At 33.9% G+C, this 17,713-nt stretch overlaps 2 protein-coding genes across 3 annotated transcripts; both read left to right on the top strand.

The window, feature by feature from the left end:
• The first annotated feature begins 3,723 nt into the window (after positions 1–3,723).
• Positions 3,724–5,578, top strand: LOC107958860 (protein ALP1-like). Its single transcript, XM_016894761.2, has one exon. The coding sequence runs from the start codon at positions 3,821–3,823 to the stop codon at positions 5,276–5,278; it is 1,458 nt and encodes a 485-aa protein (XP_016750250.1). The 5' UTR covers positions 3,724–3,820; the 3' UTR covers positions 5,279–5,578.
• A 3,748-nt stretch (positions 5,579–9,326) lies between these two features.
• On the top strand, positions 9,327–16,303 carry LOC107958859 (serine/threonine-protein kinase 38-like). 2 transcript variants are annotated; one of them, XM_016894760.2, is made up of 13 exons: positions 9,327–9,689; positions 10,984–11,158; positions 11,314–11,397; positions 11,777–11,937; positions 12,070–12,304; positions 12,785–12,864; positions 13,140–13,224; positions 13,651–13,782; positions 13,867–13,980; positions 14,126–14,173; positions 14,553–14,637; positions 15,576–15,623; positions 15,735–16,303. In XM_016894760.2, the coding sequence occupies exons 1-13, from the start codon at positions 9,547–9,549 to the stop codon at positions 15,824–15,826; spliced, it is 1,482 nt and encodes a 493-aa protein (XP_016750249.1). In that variant the 5' UTR covers positions 9,327–9,546; the 3' UTR covers positions 15,827–16,303. The 2 variants fall into 2 exon arrangements, with proteins under 2 accessions (XP_016750249.1, XP_016750248.1); XM_016894759.2 differs by having other exon boundaries at positions 9,347–9,689; positions 11,696–11,937.
• Positions 16,304–17,713: the final 1,410 nt, after the last annotated feature.

Below are 17,713 nucleotides of genomic sequence, written 5' to 3'. Positions count from 1 at the left end.
ATCGAAGCAGACAGTTAACGTTATGCTTTAAATCTTGGCCACCTTTTCTTATTTTCAAATTTTGGCAGAAACAAAAGTAGCAGTAAATGTTGAAAAATGGTGACCTTTGTGTACCCCACTTGAGCCCCTCTTCACTAAATCAAGTAACATTCATTCAGCAGCACACCAGTAATCAAGCAATTAAGTTCGTTATCTGTGTTCATTTTAGACTTCTTGAAATTCCAATTTACACTCTTCTTGTTTTTGAACTTAGCTTTATTTGGGTGATGAGTGTTTTAGTTTTAGTTTTACTTTTTTAGTCAAAACCCTGTAATGTAATATACATTACTAAACTTAATTTTTTTATTTAGTTAACAACATTAATTAATGAATTAAGTATCAATTTAATTAAAAAATTATTTAAAAATTAATAAATATTATTATAGTAGTATTTTTGTCATGGTGTAGTTGTCATGTGTTGTGTATGGGAGCCCGCAACCATGACACACTTGTGCGATCTAGTATGTTTAAAGAGATCATTCGGCTTAACCGAACTCGTTCGTTGCTTGTAGAGATTGAAGGTCCATCTACAAAGCATGACAAATATGGAACGTAATCTTCGAAGATATGCAATCGATTTGTAATCTTAGAAGATATAATTCTATAATCTTCGATATTTAATTTTGTAGATAGCTTTTAATATTAGCCGTTGATATACTTCAATTTGTACCATTGATTTTGGATGCTCGACTATAACTTCCCCTCATTGTAAATCACTTCATTGAGTAATAGAATTCTTAAAAGCATTCATTCAATTTTGCTTTTGCTTTGCATCAATGCTTTAGAGGAATTCTATTTGAATCCTCAATTGTTGAGAATTAGATTGACTTAAATGTTTTTGAGTAAAAAAATTGGCTAAGACCGTACAGATTGCAAAACTAAAACTCTACACCCATGATATAATGCGATAGTTAGTTACCTCTATCTCTTAACCAATCCTCACTCATGGGGATTAATTACTACTGTTAATGATGAATACATTGATTTAAAAAAATATTTTTTTTTATATTTATAAAATTATTTTAAAATCAAATTAAATTCACTAATTTTAACTTAAAACACCAAAATTGTTAAATTAATCAAAACCTCATTTAATTTTATTATAAATTTCGAAATACTGCATTTATGCATAGCCTAAAAATAAATAAATAAATAGATTCTACTGAAGTTTAGACTTAGTTTTATCCTTGATTCCATCCAGGCAGGCGTAATGTTTTTACTTGTACCAAAAGAAATCAAGATTCTTCTGGAATGTTTGCACTTTTGCTCCTTTATATATAAGAGTAAAAGTTCAATTAATAAAATTAAAATAATATGTCTCTCAAAACATATTTAAAAAATTAAAAACAAATAAAACATAATCATCATTTTAATATATATTTTTGAACATTATTTATCATTTTCTACACTAACAATGTATAAGTATTGACAAACTTGTTCCGAAAATTCATTCCAATATGAAATAAAATATTTATAATATGATTATAAATGTCAACTTTAATGTGAAAGTATCATCAAGCCAAGCCAAGCATATATTTTTTAATAATTAAGATGGATATCTGCCATGACTCAAGCCACTGATTTGTGGGCCTAAAAATTTCACAACCATTTTCGTGCCTTTTCTTTTTTGTCCGTTACTAACCAGAGATATTAATTATTTTTATTTTATATATATTTTTTAAAAATTTTATCCAATTATACAAATAAAATGTGGAGATATCCTATTGTCAAACAAGTTTTGAAATTTAAGAGAGCTGAAATTACCCAAAATAAAAAAGAAGAAAAGAAAATAGGAAAATCCACGTAATCTAATTGCAATCTAAGGCCACCGTCCCACACCTACCGCCTAGGCGCCTACCACCTCCTTATCTAAACAGTTTAACTAAAAAAAGTAAAAGGCCTCGTTCACACTGGTCGCTATTTTTCTTTAAAAAATGTTTATTCCTATTTACAAATTGCAACCCTTTGTTGGCTGGCGCCTTCATCCAAAGTTGTAAGGTTTGACTTTCTGTTTATTTATTATGAAAATTATATAGTAAATTATTGGTGTTTATAACCATTAATTTTAATAATTTTAATGAAATATCTTTTAGTTTTTTTAATTATTAATGCATTTAACATGATTGATGAAATATTTAGGTAACACAATTAATGCAATGTTATTTTAAGGAAGCATTTTACATTTAATTATTAATTATTCTTATAAGAAAAAATAGTGTATTGGTTATTTTATAAAGTGGGTTGTAATTGAATTTTGATGAAATTCGTAGACTGAACATGAAAACCGAATTCATTTATAATATTTTAAAGCTTCGTTCATGCCTATAATTTAAATTTTTTATTTGGAAGTAGTTAAAAATTTAAAACTTTTCTCTTTTTACCAGCTGAATTTATTTCTTATGATTAATTCTTTCCAATATTATTCTATTCTTTAAATACATGTATCGTATTTGAATTTGCTTTTTATATAAAATTGCCCACAAAAACACACAATTGAAATTGAATGATTGAATCTCTTTGCGTTCACACTTACTTCAATCTTTTCATACCTTTCTCCCCCACACTTTCCAAACCCCACAAGAAAAGAAAAACAAAATGATAAATTGCACAATTAAGTCACCCAATTTTTGTATATTTTCATTTCGAGCATTAAAAGAAAAGTTTGCAAAAAGGGTACCGTTGTTAGCAAATATTTTATTTTGGTCACAGTCGATTTTAAGGGCTACGGAAATTTTACCTGGAATGCCAACTCATTTTTTATTTTATTTTCATGTGTACATAATTTCCACCTCATTATTTGTTTTAAACACAAAAAATATCTCATAATATAATCTTGGATATCTTATCATCCATTTTCTTTTTTTGAAACCCTAAAGAACATTGTTGTGATGTCATGTCCGCTTCTTCTCTAGCGACCATCTCCAATTGTCGACATCACTAAAATGCTTTTCTCATCCTCCTATTTCACTTTATCGGAGCAAATCTCCTTGAAACACCTAAGTTGCACTCCTTTTATCCCTTATTGTTTTAGCAACACCATGAGAACCACCTTTCTTCAGCATCGAAACTTTGATCGGGCAAAATTGTTCAATAGCCCAAAATCTCCTCCCTCTCTCTCTCTCTATATATATATTTAAGATATATATTTGTTGTCTTTGTTCTTCAAAGAATGGCTTAAACCCTTCTAAGTTTACCCCTTAAGTCATAATTGAAAACAGTTTCAATCTACAAATCTTGTCGTCGATGGCATTGGTTTCTAACTATATTTATGTGGTGTAGGTGGGTGATGGTTGGTTTTGACGGTGGTAATTGAGGATGGTTGTGGATGATGGGATCAGTGGTTGAGATTTTGGGTTTCATGGAAGTTGGTTTGAGTTAGAGCAAAGTGGAGGAAATGCGTTAGAGGGTGAAGATTGAAAGAGACAGAGCCAGAATAATGAGGTGGAAATTATATACTTATGTGGACAATAAAAAGAATGATTTGATGTGCCAAATAGAATTTTCGTCAACCTCTATAACTGAGAGTGACCAAAATGAAAATATTTGTTAACGGCAATGCCCTTTTAGCAAATGGTACACCAAATGAGAATCTATGAAAGTTGAGTGACCAATTATGTAGTTTACCAAAAGTAAAATTCATTTTTTAATTTATTTAAAATTTCGCCTGTTTTAATTAAATGTTTTCCCTTATTTTCATTTTCTTTTCATATATAAAACGCCCAGCTTTGCTATTCCCCAAAGAACGAATTTTTGTTTTTTCCTCACTCTTTCTTGCTTTGAAATGATTAACGGCGAGAATTACAAGCGACGACGGAAGGAAACATTTTCCGACGATGAAGACAGCTGTTCCACCGACAATGAACCCAAGAAGAAAGATTTGAACGGTATTATCACTTCTCTACTGTTGCTTGAAGAGCAAGAAAAGCGAGACCATGAAGAGCAAAACGAAGCATCCAATGAAGAGAAATCGATCTTGGAGTCCAATCACAAGAGAAAAACTCGAACTATGCTCGAATTTTACACCAATCTCCAAGACTACTACTCCGAAATCGACGAAACCGACCGTGTGAAGCGGAAGAAGTCCCGAACCATGGCGGCATCCGTCGCTGTCGCTGCCGTTAGCCAAACGGAAAACCAATCACCCAACCAACAGAACAAACAATCCGGGTCGGGTCAGCAAAGGCGATTATGGGTGAAAGACAGATCGAAGGCTTGGTGGGATGACTGCAACCGACCCGATTACCCCGAAGAAGAATTCAAGAAGGCTTTCAGGATGAGCAAGTCAACCTTCGAGCTCATCTGCGAAGAACTCAACTCCGTTATCGCCAAAGAAGACACGACGTTACGGAACGCGATCCCCGTTAAGCAAAGAGTGGCGGTTTGCATTTGGCGGCTAGCCACAGGCGAACCGTTACGGCTGGTTTCGAAACGGTTCGGTTTAGGCATCTCGACGTGTCATAAGCTGGTCCTCGAAGTCTGTTCGGCAATACGCAGCGTTTTGATGCCGAAATACTTACATTGGCCAGAAGAGGATTCCTTGCGGAAAATAAAAGAAGAGTTCGAGGGCATTTCGGGGATACCAAACGTCGTCGGATCAATGTACACAACGCACATCCCGATTATCGCACCGAAAATAAGCGTGGCGGCGTATTTCAACAAGAGACACACGGAGCGGAACCAGAAAACCTCGTACTCGATAACCGTACAAGGCGTGGTCGATCCTAGGGGAGTTTTTACAGATGTTTGTATAGGGTGGCCGGGTTCGATGACCGATGATCAAGTGCTTGAAAAATCGGCTTTGTATCAAAGGGCAAATGGGGGATTACTAAAAGGAGTTTGGATTGTTGGGAGTTCAGGGTATCCATTAATGGATTGGGTTTTGGTTCCTTACACACAACAGCATTTGACTTGGACACAACATGCTTTCAATGAAAAGATTGGGGAGATTCAAAAGGTTGCTAAGGAAGCATTTGGGAGACTTAAAGGGAGGTGGTGTTGTTTGCAGAAAAGGACAGAGGTTAAGTTACAGGATTTGCCTGTTGTGCTGGGAGCTTGTTGTGTTTTACATAATATTTGTGAAATGATGGATGAAGGGATCGACCCAGACTTGAAATTTGAGCTTGCTGATGATGGAATGGTCCCTGAAGTTGCTTTGAAATCGGTAAGTTCGATGAAAGCTAGAGATGCTATTGCTCATAATCTTTTACATCATGGTCTTGCTGGCACTGCTTTTCTGTAATTTACAAAAATGGAATTTGGGGGGCAGAGTATCCAATATTTGTTCTTTTGAAAGATTATAAATTCATTTTTTTTGCAAGGTAGTATGAGATTATTGTAGGGATTAATTGTAAATTTGTCTGAAGGGATGTGTAAAATTCTATATTTGTTCCCTCCAACGAATGAAACATTTATTTAGTTTTGAGTTACAGTGTTAGCCTGTTAGGTTTTTTACTGACATTAAAGATATGTGTATTCCTTGGTTCTATACTGCTTCAATTTATGGAATAAAGAATATGAATGAAATCAAACATCAAAATTATTCTTTTAGATGTTCAATTTGAAACAAGGTTATATGAAAATTTTCCTTTTCTTCTTGAATTTTGTTGTGAACCGTGGCGGGTGATATTGGTGCCATTGTTATGTCAGTGTTGTTATGAGCGAACTTAGCCTGTTGAGTTAAATGAATGGAAGGGACCCTTTAGGCCCATTTTTGTTACCATTACTTTGGGAGTGCCCCTTTCAGATTTATCTTTGCATATCTCCCCTCAAGACCAGCTTAAAATCAAAATATGGTTCAAGCTTTAGCACTGTTTGTTTTTCTCATTTTTCTCATATGTTATTATATTAACAGTATGAGCTTATGCCCTTGGTTAGGTTGCCTGGTGATTTTATGGTTATTTTAATACTTAACATACAATCGCAACTAAGTATTAAATTTACAAGCTACACGACAAATCAAAATGATTCTAATAGGACAGGAGATGCAAGTTTATCACCTGATTTATTGGTTTATTAAACAAATAAATGAATAGCTGTCGTGGTGACTTCATCCCCAAGACTCAAAAAACATAGGAATGCTGAAGTCCTTGGCGAATTTCACGGCATAACATCTTTTATTAGTCAAACCTGTAATCTTTCTTGGATGACTTCAAACGCCCCTGTTTTATTGATTTGTCTTTGTCTGAACATTCTTCAACAAACCAAATATTCTTTTCACGTTAAATCTACCACTCTCGTGGTGTATGATGCCCAAAAAATATGAGATTTCAGTTTTAGCTGTCAACCCCACGTTTATAATGAAATTGTATAGTTATGCAAAATAGCTTGCCTTGAATTGCCTGATTCAGACAGGCATTGGGCTGCAATCTGCATGGGAACTAGGCAATTATAGCAACCATTACATGATTAAAACATGTCGATATCATGATATAGAAAGCTTTAAGCAGAAAAATGTATGGTAACTGGTTTTATACAAGTTAGGTGTTATTCTAACAAGAGGAAAGAGCTCCAGCGATAACAACGAGGAAGTCAAATAGAGAGAAAAGACCCATTAGTAAACCCATTAGTAAACTTACATGTCTTAGTTCCTTAAATATCCATGAAAGGTTTACGTTAATCAACTCCTACAAAGTCCAGTTTAAATGATATCATAATAATCACATCCACTACAACAGGAGACAAAAAAGAAGAAGAAGAAGCTAAATTCAAAATATCATATAGATTGAAAATTTGCAGACAATGATCCCGGAAGACAATCTTTATAATCAAACAAGCGAGATTCCAGTAATCAAAAGAAAGAAAACGTAAACATGTGGAAAAGACAAGCATGAGCACTTCTGTCAGCTGTAACAGCACGTTGCCTGTAATAAGGTACCCCCCCCCCAATGTGTTTCTGCAACTTCCCCTTTCCCTTTCATATTGAAACCTCTTTGCTTATCAGCTATTACCATTGGCGATTTTGGTGATTGAGAGTAGGGGAGGACTACCTGGGCTCTGTTTTGTTCAGGCTTAAAATGTTCTAAACAGCCCAATGATGAAATTTTACCCTTTTGTTTTGATCGAATGGTCCAAAAGGTTATCGTTTTATTCGAAGAAAGTTTTGGTTTTGCTTTTAAGTCCTAATTGCTTCATCTATCGTGTTGAGTACAGTGATGATATATATTTTAATTTTCTATGAAAATAGTAAAGAAATAATTATGAATTTAAAAAGATATTTAGTCTTCATGGAATAATTTACTTTTTGTGGTTAAAAATTGGGATTTCAAGGGCAAATAAATATACTAAAGATCAATTTATATGACAAAAGCTTTATAACTAAAATTAACATTAATTTTCAAGACATTAAAAAGCTTCAAGGAGAGTTACAGTGTAGTCTAAGCAATTTTCACTACCTCGTATTTGAAACTAAAATTGCAGCTATTGTTCTTCTTACACTGCAAAAAGTATTAGATTGATTGCACAAAGGCAACCACAGACAGGGCTTTTTTTCTTCTGAAAACTTGCCCACTCCACCAAATGGAACAGCTGTCTTTTTTAGAGCTGCTGCTAAACTGCCTGTCCTAAATGCTGTCAAACATGAAAGGAAGATAAAACAATTTCATTTCCCCCCACTCTTTGTTTACAATTTTTTATTTCTCTCATGTCACCCACCTTTAGAAGATGTACAACTTCAATGATTTTCTCATCTGTAAACAAAAACACTGAAATACTACAAAAGTGACCCATTAATGTGGGATGTCATCACATGACCGAGAACTGTCATTGTCCAATAAAAAATGGACAAGTTGAGAGACCCAGGTGAACTGGGTTTTTTTTTTGGAGTACTGAATCATTTGGTCTAATTATGGTACAACTCACCACACATGAGATATACATATCATATATGAGTTCTATGGCAGAGTGTTGCTGGTTTAACAGCTAGATTTCACTGTGAAAATTTATTATTTTTTAAGACAATATTGCCTGCATAGATACAGGTAATCTTTCCTACCCTCACATGTCCAAAAAGTACATCTCATTTAGAATCCTAGATTACCGATATTAGATTTTACCGGTTTCTGTGTTACTTAATTATTGTATCATATATGTTCTCTTTTAGTCAAGTCACCATAATTTTAACTCTAATTTATTGATTAATACAAAAAATATATGTATTAAACATAACAACTTATTTTTCTTTTTAATTAAATTAAAATATTAGGAGAGGAGTGTTTGACTGCAGCTTTAATTACTATGTTACCTTATTGTACTCAATGATTTAATACTTATATATTTATACCATAATCAGTTATTTTAAATATCTAGTTAACACAGTATTAACATTAATTAATAAAAAAAAGTAATTTTCGAAGCTCCCCTTTTTAACTATTGGATTTTTAATTTTTTTTCAGTAAAAATTATTCACTATCAAAATATTTATTGCTTTTATTAACAAGTCCCCTTAAGTTAAATAAAATTATAATATTCTACATAAATGAAAACACGAATTAATTATAAAAATTCATTGAAATAAATAATTACACAAATCAATTAAATTAAATATGTCTAGAGTTGTAAGTTCTAAAGCATAGAAATCATCAAACTATTGTATTTGGTAAATATTCTTATAAATAATAATTTAAGTGAAGAATCCATGATTTTTTTACGACCTTTATAATCTTTAAAGGGAAATAATAATATTGTTACTATATATATAAAAATATAAAAGACAGCAGCATGTTAAGGTTGTCGTAAGATTTCAGTATATGAATTTCTTTTGTTACAACTAAGATCAAAGGGAACAAACAATAATGCAAACAGTGAGTTTCTGTGTGAGCATTAATACAATAGATCAACCCGTTTTTTTAAGCAGCAAAATACAGCCAATCACTGACCAGATAATTAAAAAAAAAGAAACACACAAAAACCCACATTGTATTCGAGGCGAGTGAGCGGCACTGTCCAATCACAACCCAGAACCCAGTGGGCCCGATTGTAGCTTTCTTGTCCTAAAATGTGTTAAATAATCATTTATGACCGGAAAACTACACCTCTCTCCACCACATCTCGAAGGGAATTCACGCTTTCATCGCCGCGCGTGAGAGTTTCTTTCCCCCCATTCCTACGCTGACAACACTCGCTAAATTTATTGCTTAAAAATAAAATAAAAACATATCCTCCACTGCTCCCAGTCCCACCCTGAACCCGCTCCAAAACAAGAATCAACACACAGCCATGATGGTATCTATCCACGTGGATGATTTTTATTGAGTATAAACAGCAAAGGATGGTGAGAGTGGAAGTAGAAGATTCAGAGGAAAATCAGTGAAAGAGCTCTCTGTTTTCTCTTCCATCATCTCTCTTCGTTGGCTGTTGCAGTAAATCAAAAAGTTTTTATCTTTCTTTAAGTAAAGAGATATACAGAAAAAAGTTGAAAGCTTTTAGAAGAGGAAATATATAAATATATATACTGAGAGAGAGAGAGAGAGAAAGACGGAGAACGGGAGATTTTAGAGGGAGAGAGGGGAAATGGAGGGTATAGAGGAAGAAGAGAGTGGAGAAGAGGAGGTGTTAGGGTCAAGCTTGACGATGGAGAAAGTGGCTGCTGCTAAACAGTTTATCGAGAATCATTATAGAGCTCAGATGAAGAATATTCAAGAACGCAAAGAAAGGTATTGTTTTACTTAAACAAAAAAATTGCAGTTTCTTTCTCTTTTTTTTTTTTGCATTCTTTACGATCTTTGTTTTGTTGCTGTGAAATCAAAAAAGAGAAAGCTAGGAACTTGTGATGATAGATTAGAGCATTTTTGTTGGTGGAATCAATGAACTTTGTAGTCAGCTGAACCTAATTTCAATTGCTTCTTCTTTTTAATTCAATTTTCCGGTTTTGAGCTGATGAGTCTGGTGTTTGCTTTGCTTTACTATGTATGAGGCTTAGTTTTTTTTTTTCCCCTTTGTTAGTATTTGGGGAGTGGATTAATGTCAACCTAGGTTTCCATGATAGGAAATTGGGGCAGTTAATAGGAGCATTTAGCAGTTTCCCCAAATCAGGTAATTTTTCGAAAAATGGATTTCGAAGTATCAGGAAAAGAAAATTGTGTTATGTATTCTCCTTTGCTTTTCTCATCAATTAATGGTATGTGCTTATTAAAACTGATCTGGTGCATGGTTTAGTTATAATGCAAAGTTGCTCCAGTAAGAAGCTTCTATTTAATGTCTTTTACAGTTCTCTTTGAGTTGATAATTTTGATGATCCAAACTTCTCCTTATACCATTGATATTTTGTAGTTGAAGCCCCAAACTAGCTCCCTTGGAACAAAAGAAACTACAATCACCTCAAAGGGAACTCCTGTTACTTGTGTCCTTAGGAGATAAAAAATGTTAAAAGCAAAGTTTTTATTTTGGAAAATATGGAAAATTTAGGGCTAATATAAATGACTTATCATGAGGTACAAATGCAGTGCTGTCCAACACATATTTGATTAAGACAATGAAGGAAAGCATGTTTTGCTTCATTGATCTACACGGTATGCAGATGTTATTTGTAGAAAACTGATAGATTTGGATTGGTTCATACCAATTCACCACAACCATGACATCAGGTTATCTTTTTCTTTTTTCATTTTTTTCTGTGTGTGTGCATGCACGTGCAGTGCGCAGATTAAAATATCTGATTTGCTAGTCAAATTATTACTTTTAGTTTTATCCTTAGAGAACTTACTAATTTCATGTGGTACATGATATTTTCAGCTTTATTTGATAAAGGAATTTTAAATCAATTCTACAATGACTTTTGGGTTATTATGTAAATGAGATCTATTGCAATGAAGTTTCTTGTTCCTTGTAAGTTGTAACACTGTTTTCCTCAACCTGATGTAGCCTTTTCCAAAATGTTCTCAGCATTTGTATGCTTGAAGTTGGTAATGCCAATTTCAGTTTAAACAACATGATTTAATTTCATTGCAGACGATGGGTCCTTGAGAGAAAGCTAGCTGCTTCAGATGTGCCCAAGGAGGAACAGATCAATCTGATAAAGGATTTAGAGAGGAAAGAGACAGAGTTTATGAGACTTAAAAGGCACAAGATTTGTGTTGATGATTTTGATCTTTTAACCATTATTGGCAGGGGAGCCTTTGGTGAGGTTAGAATGCTAATTCTTGTTATGTGCCAAACTATTTATTGCTTCTAACATAAGCTGCTTCATAGTCTTGGAACTACGTGCTGTTTTGGGCTTCTTATTTATATCACCATTTGCTGGCTGCCCGGAGTATTTTACTGCTCATACTTGTTCTGCAGGTTCGGTTGTGCCGGGAGAAGAAATCTGGAAATATTTTTGCAATGAAGAAGTTAAAGAAATCTGAAATGCTTATGAGGGGACAGGTAACATGCAATTAACATTCATTTAATTGTAAAGTCAGAGTTGAGGAGAGTGGAACTTTTGCCCACCATCTGCTTCTATATTACACCTCTTGGTTTTAAAACTTATACATACACTCTCTACATGTTAACTTCATGCTTTTGAATCCCTTGTCTATTCTCTGATGTTCAGCTGTTGTCTGCTCCTTGGTTGATACCTAACCTTCTTATAAATATCTCATGCTTCAAATTCTAATATTTTGTCATTTTCCATTAGTCTCCTCTCCATACTACTAATCTAAAATGTACTTTCACTCCTTAGGTAGAACATGTTAGAGCTGAGAGGAACTTGCTGGCAGAAGTTGCAAGCCACTGCATAGTAAAACTTTATTATTCATTTCAGGATGCCGAGTACTTGTATTTGATCATGGAATATCTTCCTGGTGGTGATATGATGACTCTGCTAATGAGGGAGGATACCTTAACTGAAAATGTAGCCAAGTTTTACATTGCGCAAAGTGTCTTGGCCATTGAGTCTATTCACAAGCATAATTACATTCACAGGTTAATATTTTAGCTTTCCCTAGTATGTTGCGTAATTAGTCCATTTTGAACTAGGGTGATGTGGCAGTTTACGTTGATAATTGTTACAAGTATTTTTTTTCCTTATCTTATTTCTTTACATTCACTTTCCAGAGACATTAAACCCGACAACCTTCTTCTGGACAAAAATGGTCACATGAAGTTATCAGATTTTGGCCTTTGTAAGCCTATTGATTGTGCAAATTTACCAGCAATCTATGAGAATAAGCCCATGGATGATGAGAATATGACAGAACCTATGGATATTGATGGATGTATTACTGATAAGAGCAGTTTTAGAAGCCCTCGTGAGCAGCTTCAGCATTGGCAGATGAACAGAAGAAAGTTGGTATGTAAATATTTTTCTCCAGTCTTTATCTTTTAATGCATGTATTCTCAAAGTACATTCCAATTGAATCGGTAAAGCGCAATAAGGCAGCAGCAAATTTTTCCAGTTTCGATGCTTGATTGATGCTTGGACTAATGGCACTGTTTCCCTTTCTTTATCTGATCACTTCTTTCGAACCATGCCTAACTTCTCTTGTTGCTAAATGTGAACAATTCCATTATGTACTGGACTTTCTAGATGGCAACTAATGGCAACCATCATTCCTTAAGCATTTAAAAGTTTCTTTTCCTTAAAAGGTATTTGCAATAGCAGCATTGTTAACTACTAATGAATCTTAAAACTCAAAGAGTGACAAAAGATTTTGGTAACTCGTTGAATATCTAAATAAGTAGTAATGCAATCAGATTATGCTATGAAAGCATACAGTTTGCGGAGCAGATTTGAAATATTATAATAAGAATTTTTATTATTATTTTGAAGGCATTTTCAACTGTGGGAACGCCTGATTACATAGCTCCTGAAGTGTTACTGAAGAAAGGATACGGCATGGAATGTGACTGGTTAGTTATATTTCTTTTCTGTCTCTTTCAGTCATGCTTGTAACCAGTTTGAGGCATACCTGTTCTACTTTTCTTTTTCTATTTTTTGAAGGGATCTGTTCTACTTTTCTAACCGTGAATCATCAATCACCTTTTCCTGTTAACAAATTTGAATGTGGGAACTAACAATTGCCTAAAGTTTCGTTTTACTTTCTATTGTGTAGACACAGGTTCTTCTATGATGTTATCTTATTATAACTTAAGTAATGCTGACTGTTCTATTGGACTTCTTTTAGGTGGTCATTAGGAGCAATAATGTACGAAATGCTAATTGGATATCCACCATTTTATTCAGATGATCCAATTACCACATGCAGGAAGGTAAGACATATGTCTGGCTTTATTTTCTTAGTTCTAGTTTACCATAGATGTATTCTTATGATTATCTTCCTTGTGTGCTCTCCCCAAATTCCAGATATTCCACCATGCAACTTCTTTTCTCTAGTTTGGGCTAGTTTATTGTATAGAATCTTCTCTTTACAGATGGAGACTGCTATTACTAAAGAATTCTAATGCAGGACAAGTGCTTACTTGTATAGGGTAACTATGTTATTGGTGTCTTACCAGCACCATCGTTGATCTTGTGTTCTTCAAGCTTTTTGAAAAAGCTAGTTGTTGTGTTTTTCTCCTCAAAAGTGCATTATGTCTGTTGCCCCCTCCCGAGTTTTAGAAAGAACATTTTCATCATGTTACTCTTGATGGTGATATCATTCTTTCCCTAACATCTCGGTCATAAATCATTTTTAGATCGTGCACTGGAAAAGTCACCTAAGATTTCCTGAAGATTCAAGGATAAGTCATGAGGCAAAGGATCTCATATGTAGATTGCTGTGTGATGTTGACCACAGATTGGGTACTGGAGGGGCACATCAAATTAAAGTAAGATCATGATATATTGAGATATTATTCCTTTTCTACCAACTTTCTGTTCCTAATTAGGTTGTTGACATTTGATTTTATCAGGCTCATCCTTGGTTCAATGACGTTGTATGGGATAAACTCTATGAGATGGAGGCAGCATTTAAACCTGAAGTGAATGGGGAATTAGATACTCAAAATTTTATGAAGTTTGATGAAGTATAACTTGAATCCCTCCTTTTCTGATTCTTTTGTTTTTGCTTATTCCAAATACTAATCGCTACACTATTTTTTTTATCCATCTTGGTGAAATTAAAAACATCTTTTTTTCTCATAAATTGACTACTTTTGGAATTCTGACCAGTTGGATGCTCCAGCACCAGCAAGAACTAGCTCGGGACCTTCACGGAAGGTTTGTAACATATAAAATTTCCAACTAGTGTATTTCTTTTTATTTACACTTTTTTCTTAGTATGTGGCTAGTTTTTGTCATGTAATATGATCTGATAAGGCTATGAATATGCAATTATTGAATTTCTATTCCTTTTGACAATATGTCAACTTACAAAACAATTGTTGGTCTCTCTTCTTAAAAAAAAAAAATCTCTATTAATAACTTGTGAGAACAACAATTGCATAGATGTGATGAGTATGCATTTTTGTCCACAAAAACCAACATGCTTGTTTCATGTTATATTTATATCTTGATATTATTTATACATAGTTGTGAGTATCGACTAACATGCAAAAACATGTTGGAGTTTATCTATCTTTTTACTTTCTTAATGCAGATGCTTTTAACACCCAAAGATTTAAATTTTGTTGGTTATACATACAAGAACTTTGATGCGGTCAAAGGGCTACGCCATACTTTTGGTAAGCTATTTCACTAAGTTGTCAAGATTTCAACCTTTTCCCCTATTTATGTTTTTTTTTTTTGGGGGGGGGGGGCGGGGTGGGTGGGGGGAATGCACTTGCATTTTGTGCAGAAACAAATTTGCCTGAAGGTGAGTAAAAGTTTGGGTTTAGGTCAGACAAGCTAAGGGTGTTGAATTCAATTTGCTAATTCTTATCAGTGTTGATTATAAGCTTGAAATTCTTATTCATCTCATATGGAAGCACTGTAGCAGCAGACAAATAGGATGGCATAATGAGCCTTGATTTCTTTGCAGCTTTAGCATTTTCCTGTGGGAGGATTGGTATGCTAATAATTTTAGGTAGTCAAGTGGCTATCCCACTTTGAATCTGTCTAAAGAAATTATAGTTTTAGAACAGACCCGTGGATGACAATGAGAATGGAGCTAGGATGCTGAACCAATCAGTGATAGTTGAAATTGTTGTGGTAACATGCAAACAAGGTGCTTGCACGAAAGATTATTACGAAGTGCTGAAGCCACTGCTCATATTAACTCTTGCTAGTTGATAAGCATTGATAAAATTCTCTTAAGAGAATATAGGCTTGATGCAGTATTTGACTGAGGCAAATACAGATTTGGATTGAAACTGTTTAGGTAGGGGCAATTAGGCAGGCATGCAAGATTAACTAGTCCAGCTAAAAACTTGAAAATGATTCTCCAATAGCAATAAAATCACCTCAAAATACTGGAGTTTGTTCACAGCATTCTATTCCTGGAGCCTCTGAGAAAAAGAAAGTAACATTCTTGATATTTTGTGTAATATCGCTATGACCAAGAATATAAAGTGAACTGCAGTATGTACCAATGCTTTAGAAATATAATATTCAATTTTCTTATTATTCAGTGTCCAGTTTTTCTTTTAAATAACACCTACCTAAACTTATTTTACTTTTGCAGATTTCAAGAATCCATCAATGGAACAGCAATCCCATGGTTCTATATATGGTAATGAACCTTCTCTTTCTTCTTATTCTTTCTCCTCCTACCATTAGAGTAATAGATGTTATAATTTGCCTTTGTTCACTATTGAATGGATTAAGTTGTTATTATCTGCAGGTGATTCAGGGGTAGGTTATTCTACTAAGCGATCCGCTGAGGAAACAGAGATGCAAATGCTTGCATCGGCAGGTGATCCCATGTTGCCATAAAGTAACTGAAGGGAAAACTTGTTACAGTGATATATGGATATTTCTGCTTGTTTTAAAGTAGGCAATCCTCCAAGATCTTCAGTTCTTGTGCAGTGGCTGCCATCTGATTTATGGAACCACTTTGTTAAGTGTACAGAAGTATTTAAAGAAAAATCTAAAAACCCAGTTCCTAGTTGACTGGTAGAACAAGCTGAGACCCTTTTTTTTCAGCCAAATAGGCTGTGTATTAGAAGTTAGATCAGGGTTCTGAAACTTGCTGATGCACTGGCACTGGCTGCCCAGGTTGGCTTTAGTAAATTTGCCTTCTCTAGTGGCAGTTTCTGGTCAAAATTTTTAAGTGATATCAAACTCCTGAGAAACTCTATTAAGCCATTTTGGGAACAGTGATTCCCCCCTATTGTTGTGTGTAAACTTATTAGCAAAAAACTAGAAATTAGCTGCGAGGAAATAACATTTTGCTGATAAAATTTCATCTCAGTAACTTGTCCATTGAAGTACTCCCCCAACTATTTTTATTGCATGACTGCCTTTTTTATTTTCAAGTTTGCCCACTATTGCAAATGTTATATCAGTGAACAGTTTTAAGCAATTCTTCCCTGTTTCTTTCTTTGGCCACTGATACAAACTATTAAGTGCTCCTCCATCATGGGAAACACCACCTGAATTTTGCTGAAGTGGGTTGACCTCATAATTGCCAATACTGCACAACTACAGAAAATAATTTTTAAAAATGACTATTTCATATTAGAATTATTAGCATGCTAACATTTATAAAATCTATATAATCTTAAACATGATTATAACATGTAAAAATACGATCAACCAACTTGAAGACTACAATCTGCTAAGTGTTTTTTTTTTCCTTCAAATCATCTGACAGACATGTATTCATGGTGGCACTTTAGAATTCTAACATTCTTAGTTTTTCTGTTAGGTGACAGGGATTATCAACCTTTCCTTCAATCTAAAACAGTATTTCTTAGGTCTAAAACTAAGAATCTAGGATGGTCTGAATCGGGCCCTTTAGGATTGAATATTGTGGTTTGGTCCAAGGAAATGATGACCCAAAAGACTAACAGCAAATCGGCTTAAAAAATCTTAATCCTGAAACCATGGAAAAACCAAAGGTTTCGTGCCTTGAAGAAAAAGTCCATTGCCATTGACTTAGAAAGTAGTAGCAGTTGTCGTCCTAACAAGGAAACTAGAAAACGAAATTTGAAGGTTTGTTCTTTTTAGTGATAGCTAAGGTGAAAAAAAAAAAAAGGAGGTCAAAGCTGGCCCTTACCTAAAATACAACCAAACCAAATAGGCTAATTAAAAGGTCAAGTTTGAGCCAATGAATCAACTATGATTAACATATAAATCAATTGATTAGGTGAGATAGATATGTTGTCATTCTTTGAGAGGTTGCCAAGGATTATACTTTTCACTTGAGGCAGGTAAATTTTGGTTGATTTTGACTTACTGTCATACTCATGCACCAAACCTAAATTTTAATATAATTAACAGATTAATTATAGGAAAAAGCTATCGGTTCAACTATTGGTAGAGTAAAATATTTGTATTCAATATTTTAGTTGATATCATTTTGATCTTCAATTTTTAGACCACGGCTACCATTAAAAAATTAATTTAAAAATCACCATTAAGATATTATATTTTAATAAATTTCATTTCAGAAATTATATATCTATAGTAATTTATTAATCCATAAAAGTAGAATTAAAAAAATAGGTGTAAAGACCAACATTTTCTTCACTAGGTGTCCACTGCTTTTGGATGATAAACTAATGAAGTAAAAAACAAAGATAAACCAGTAAAAGTCCTAGTAATTCTTAATTAAAAGAAACCTGTCATGCCAATAATTGAGGTTGATAAAATCAAACA

The sequence above is a fragment of the Gossypium hirsutum genome, chromosome A05 (genome assembly GCF_007990345.1).
Source record: "Gossypium hirsutum isolate 1008001.06 chromosome A05, Gossypium_hirsutum_v2.1, whole genome shotgun sequence".
NCBI classification, from domain to species: Eukaryota; Viridiplantae; Streptophyta; class Magnoliopsida; order Malvales; family Malvaceae; genus Gossypium; species Gossypium hirsutum.
Note: the sequence above shows the minus strand (reverse complement) of the source record. Positions and strands in the feature narration are given on the sequence as shown.

What these genes read in the sequence shown, in the direction of transcription:
- LOC107958860 (XM_016894761.2), top strand. Translation starts at nt 3,821, where the DNA reads ATGATTAACGGCGAGAATTACAAGCGACGACGGAAGGAAACATTTTCC.
- LOC107958859 (XM_016894759.2), top strand. Translation starts at nt 9,547, where the DNA reads ATGGAGGGTATAGAGGAAGAAGAGAGTGGAGAAGAGGAGGTGTTAGGG. An exon ending in TACGGCATGGAATGTGACTG is followed by an intron (nt 12,865 to 13,139) that starts GTTAGTTATATT and finishes GACTTCTTTTAG; the next exon opens with GTGGTCATTAGGAGCAATAA. An exon ending in CAATTACCACATGCAGGAAG is followed by an intron (nt 13,225 to 13,650) that starts GTAAGACATATG and finishes AATCATTTTTAG; the next exon opens with ATCGTGCACTGGAAAAGTCA.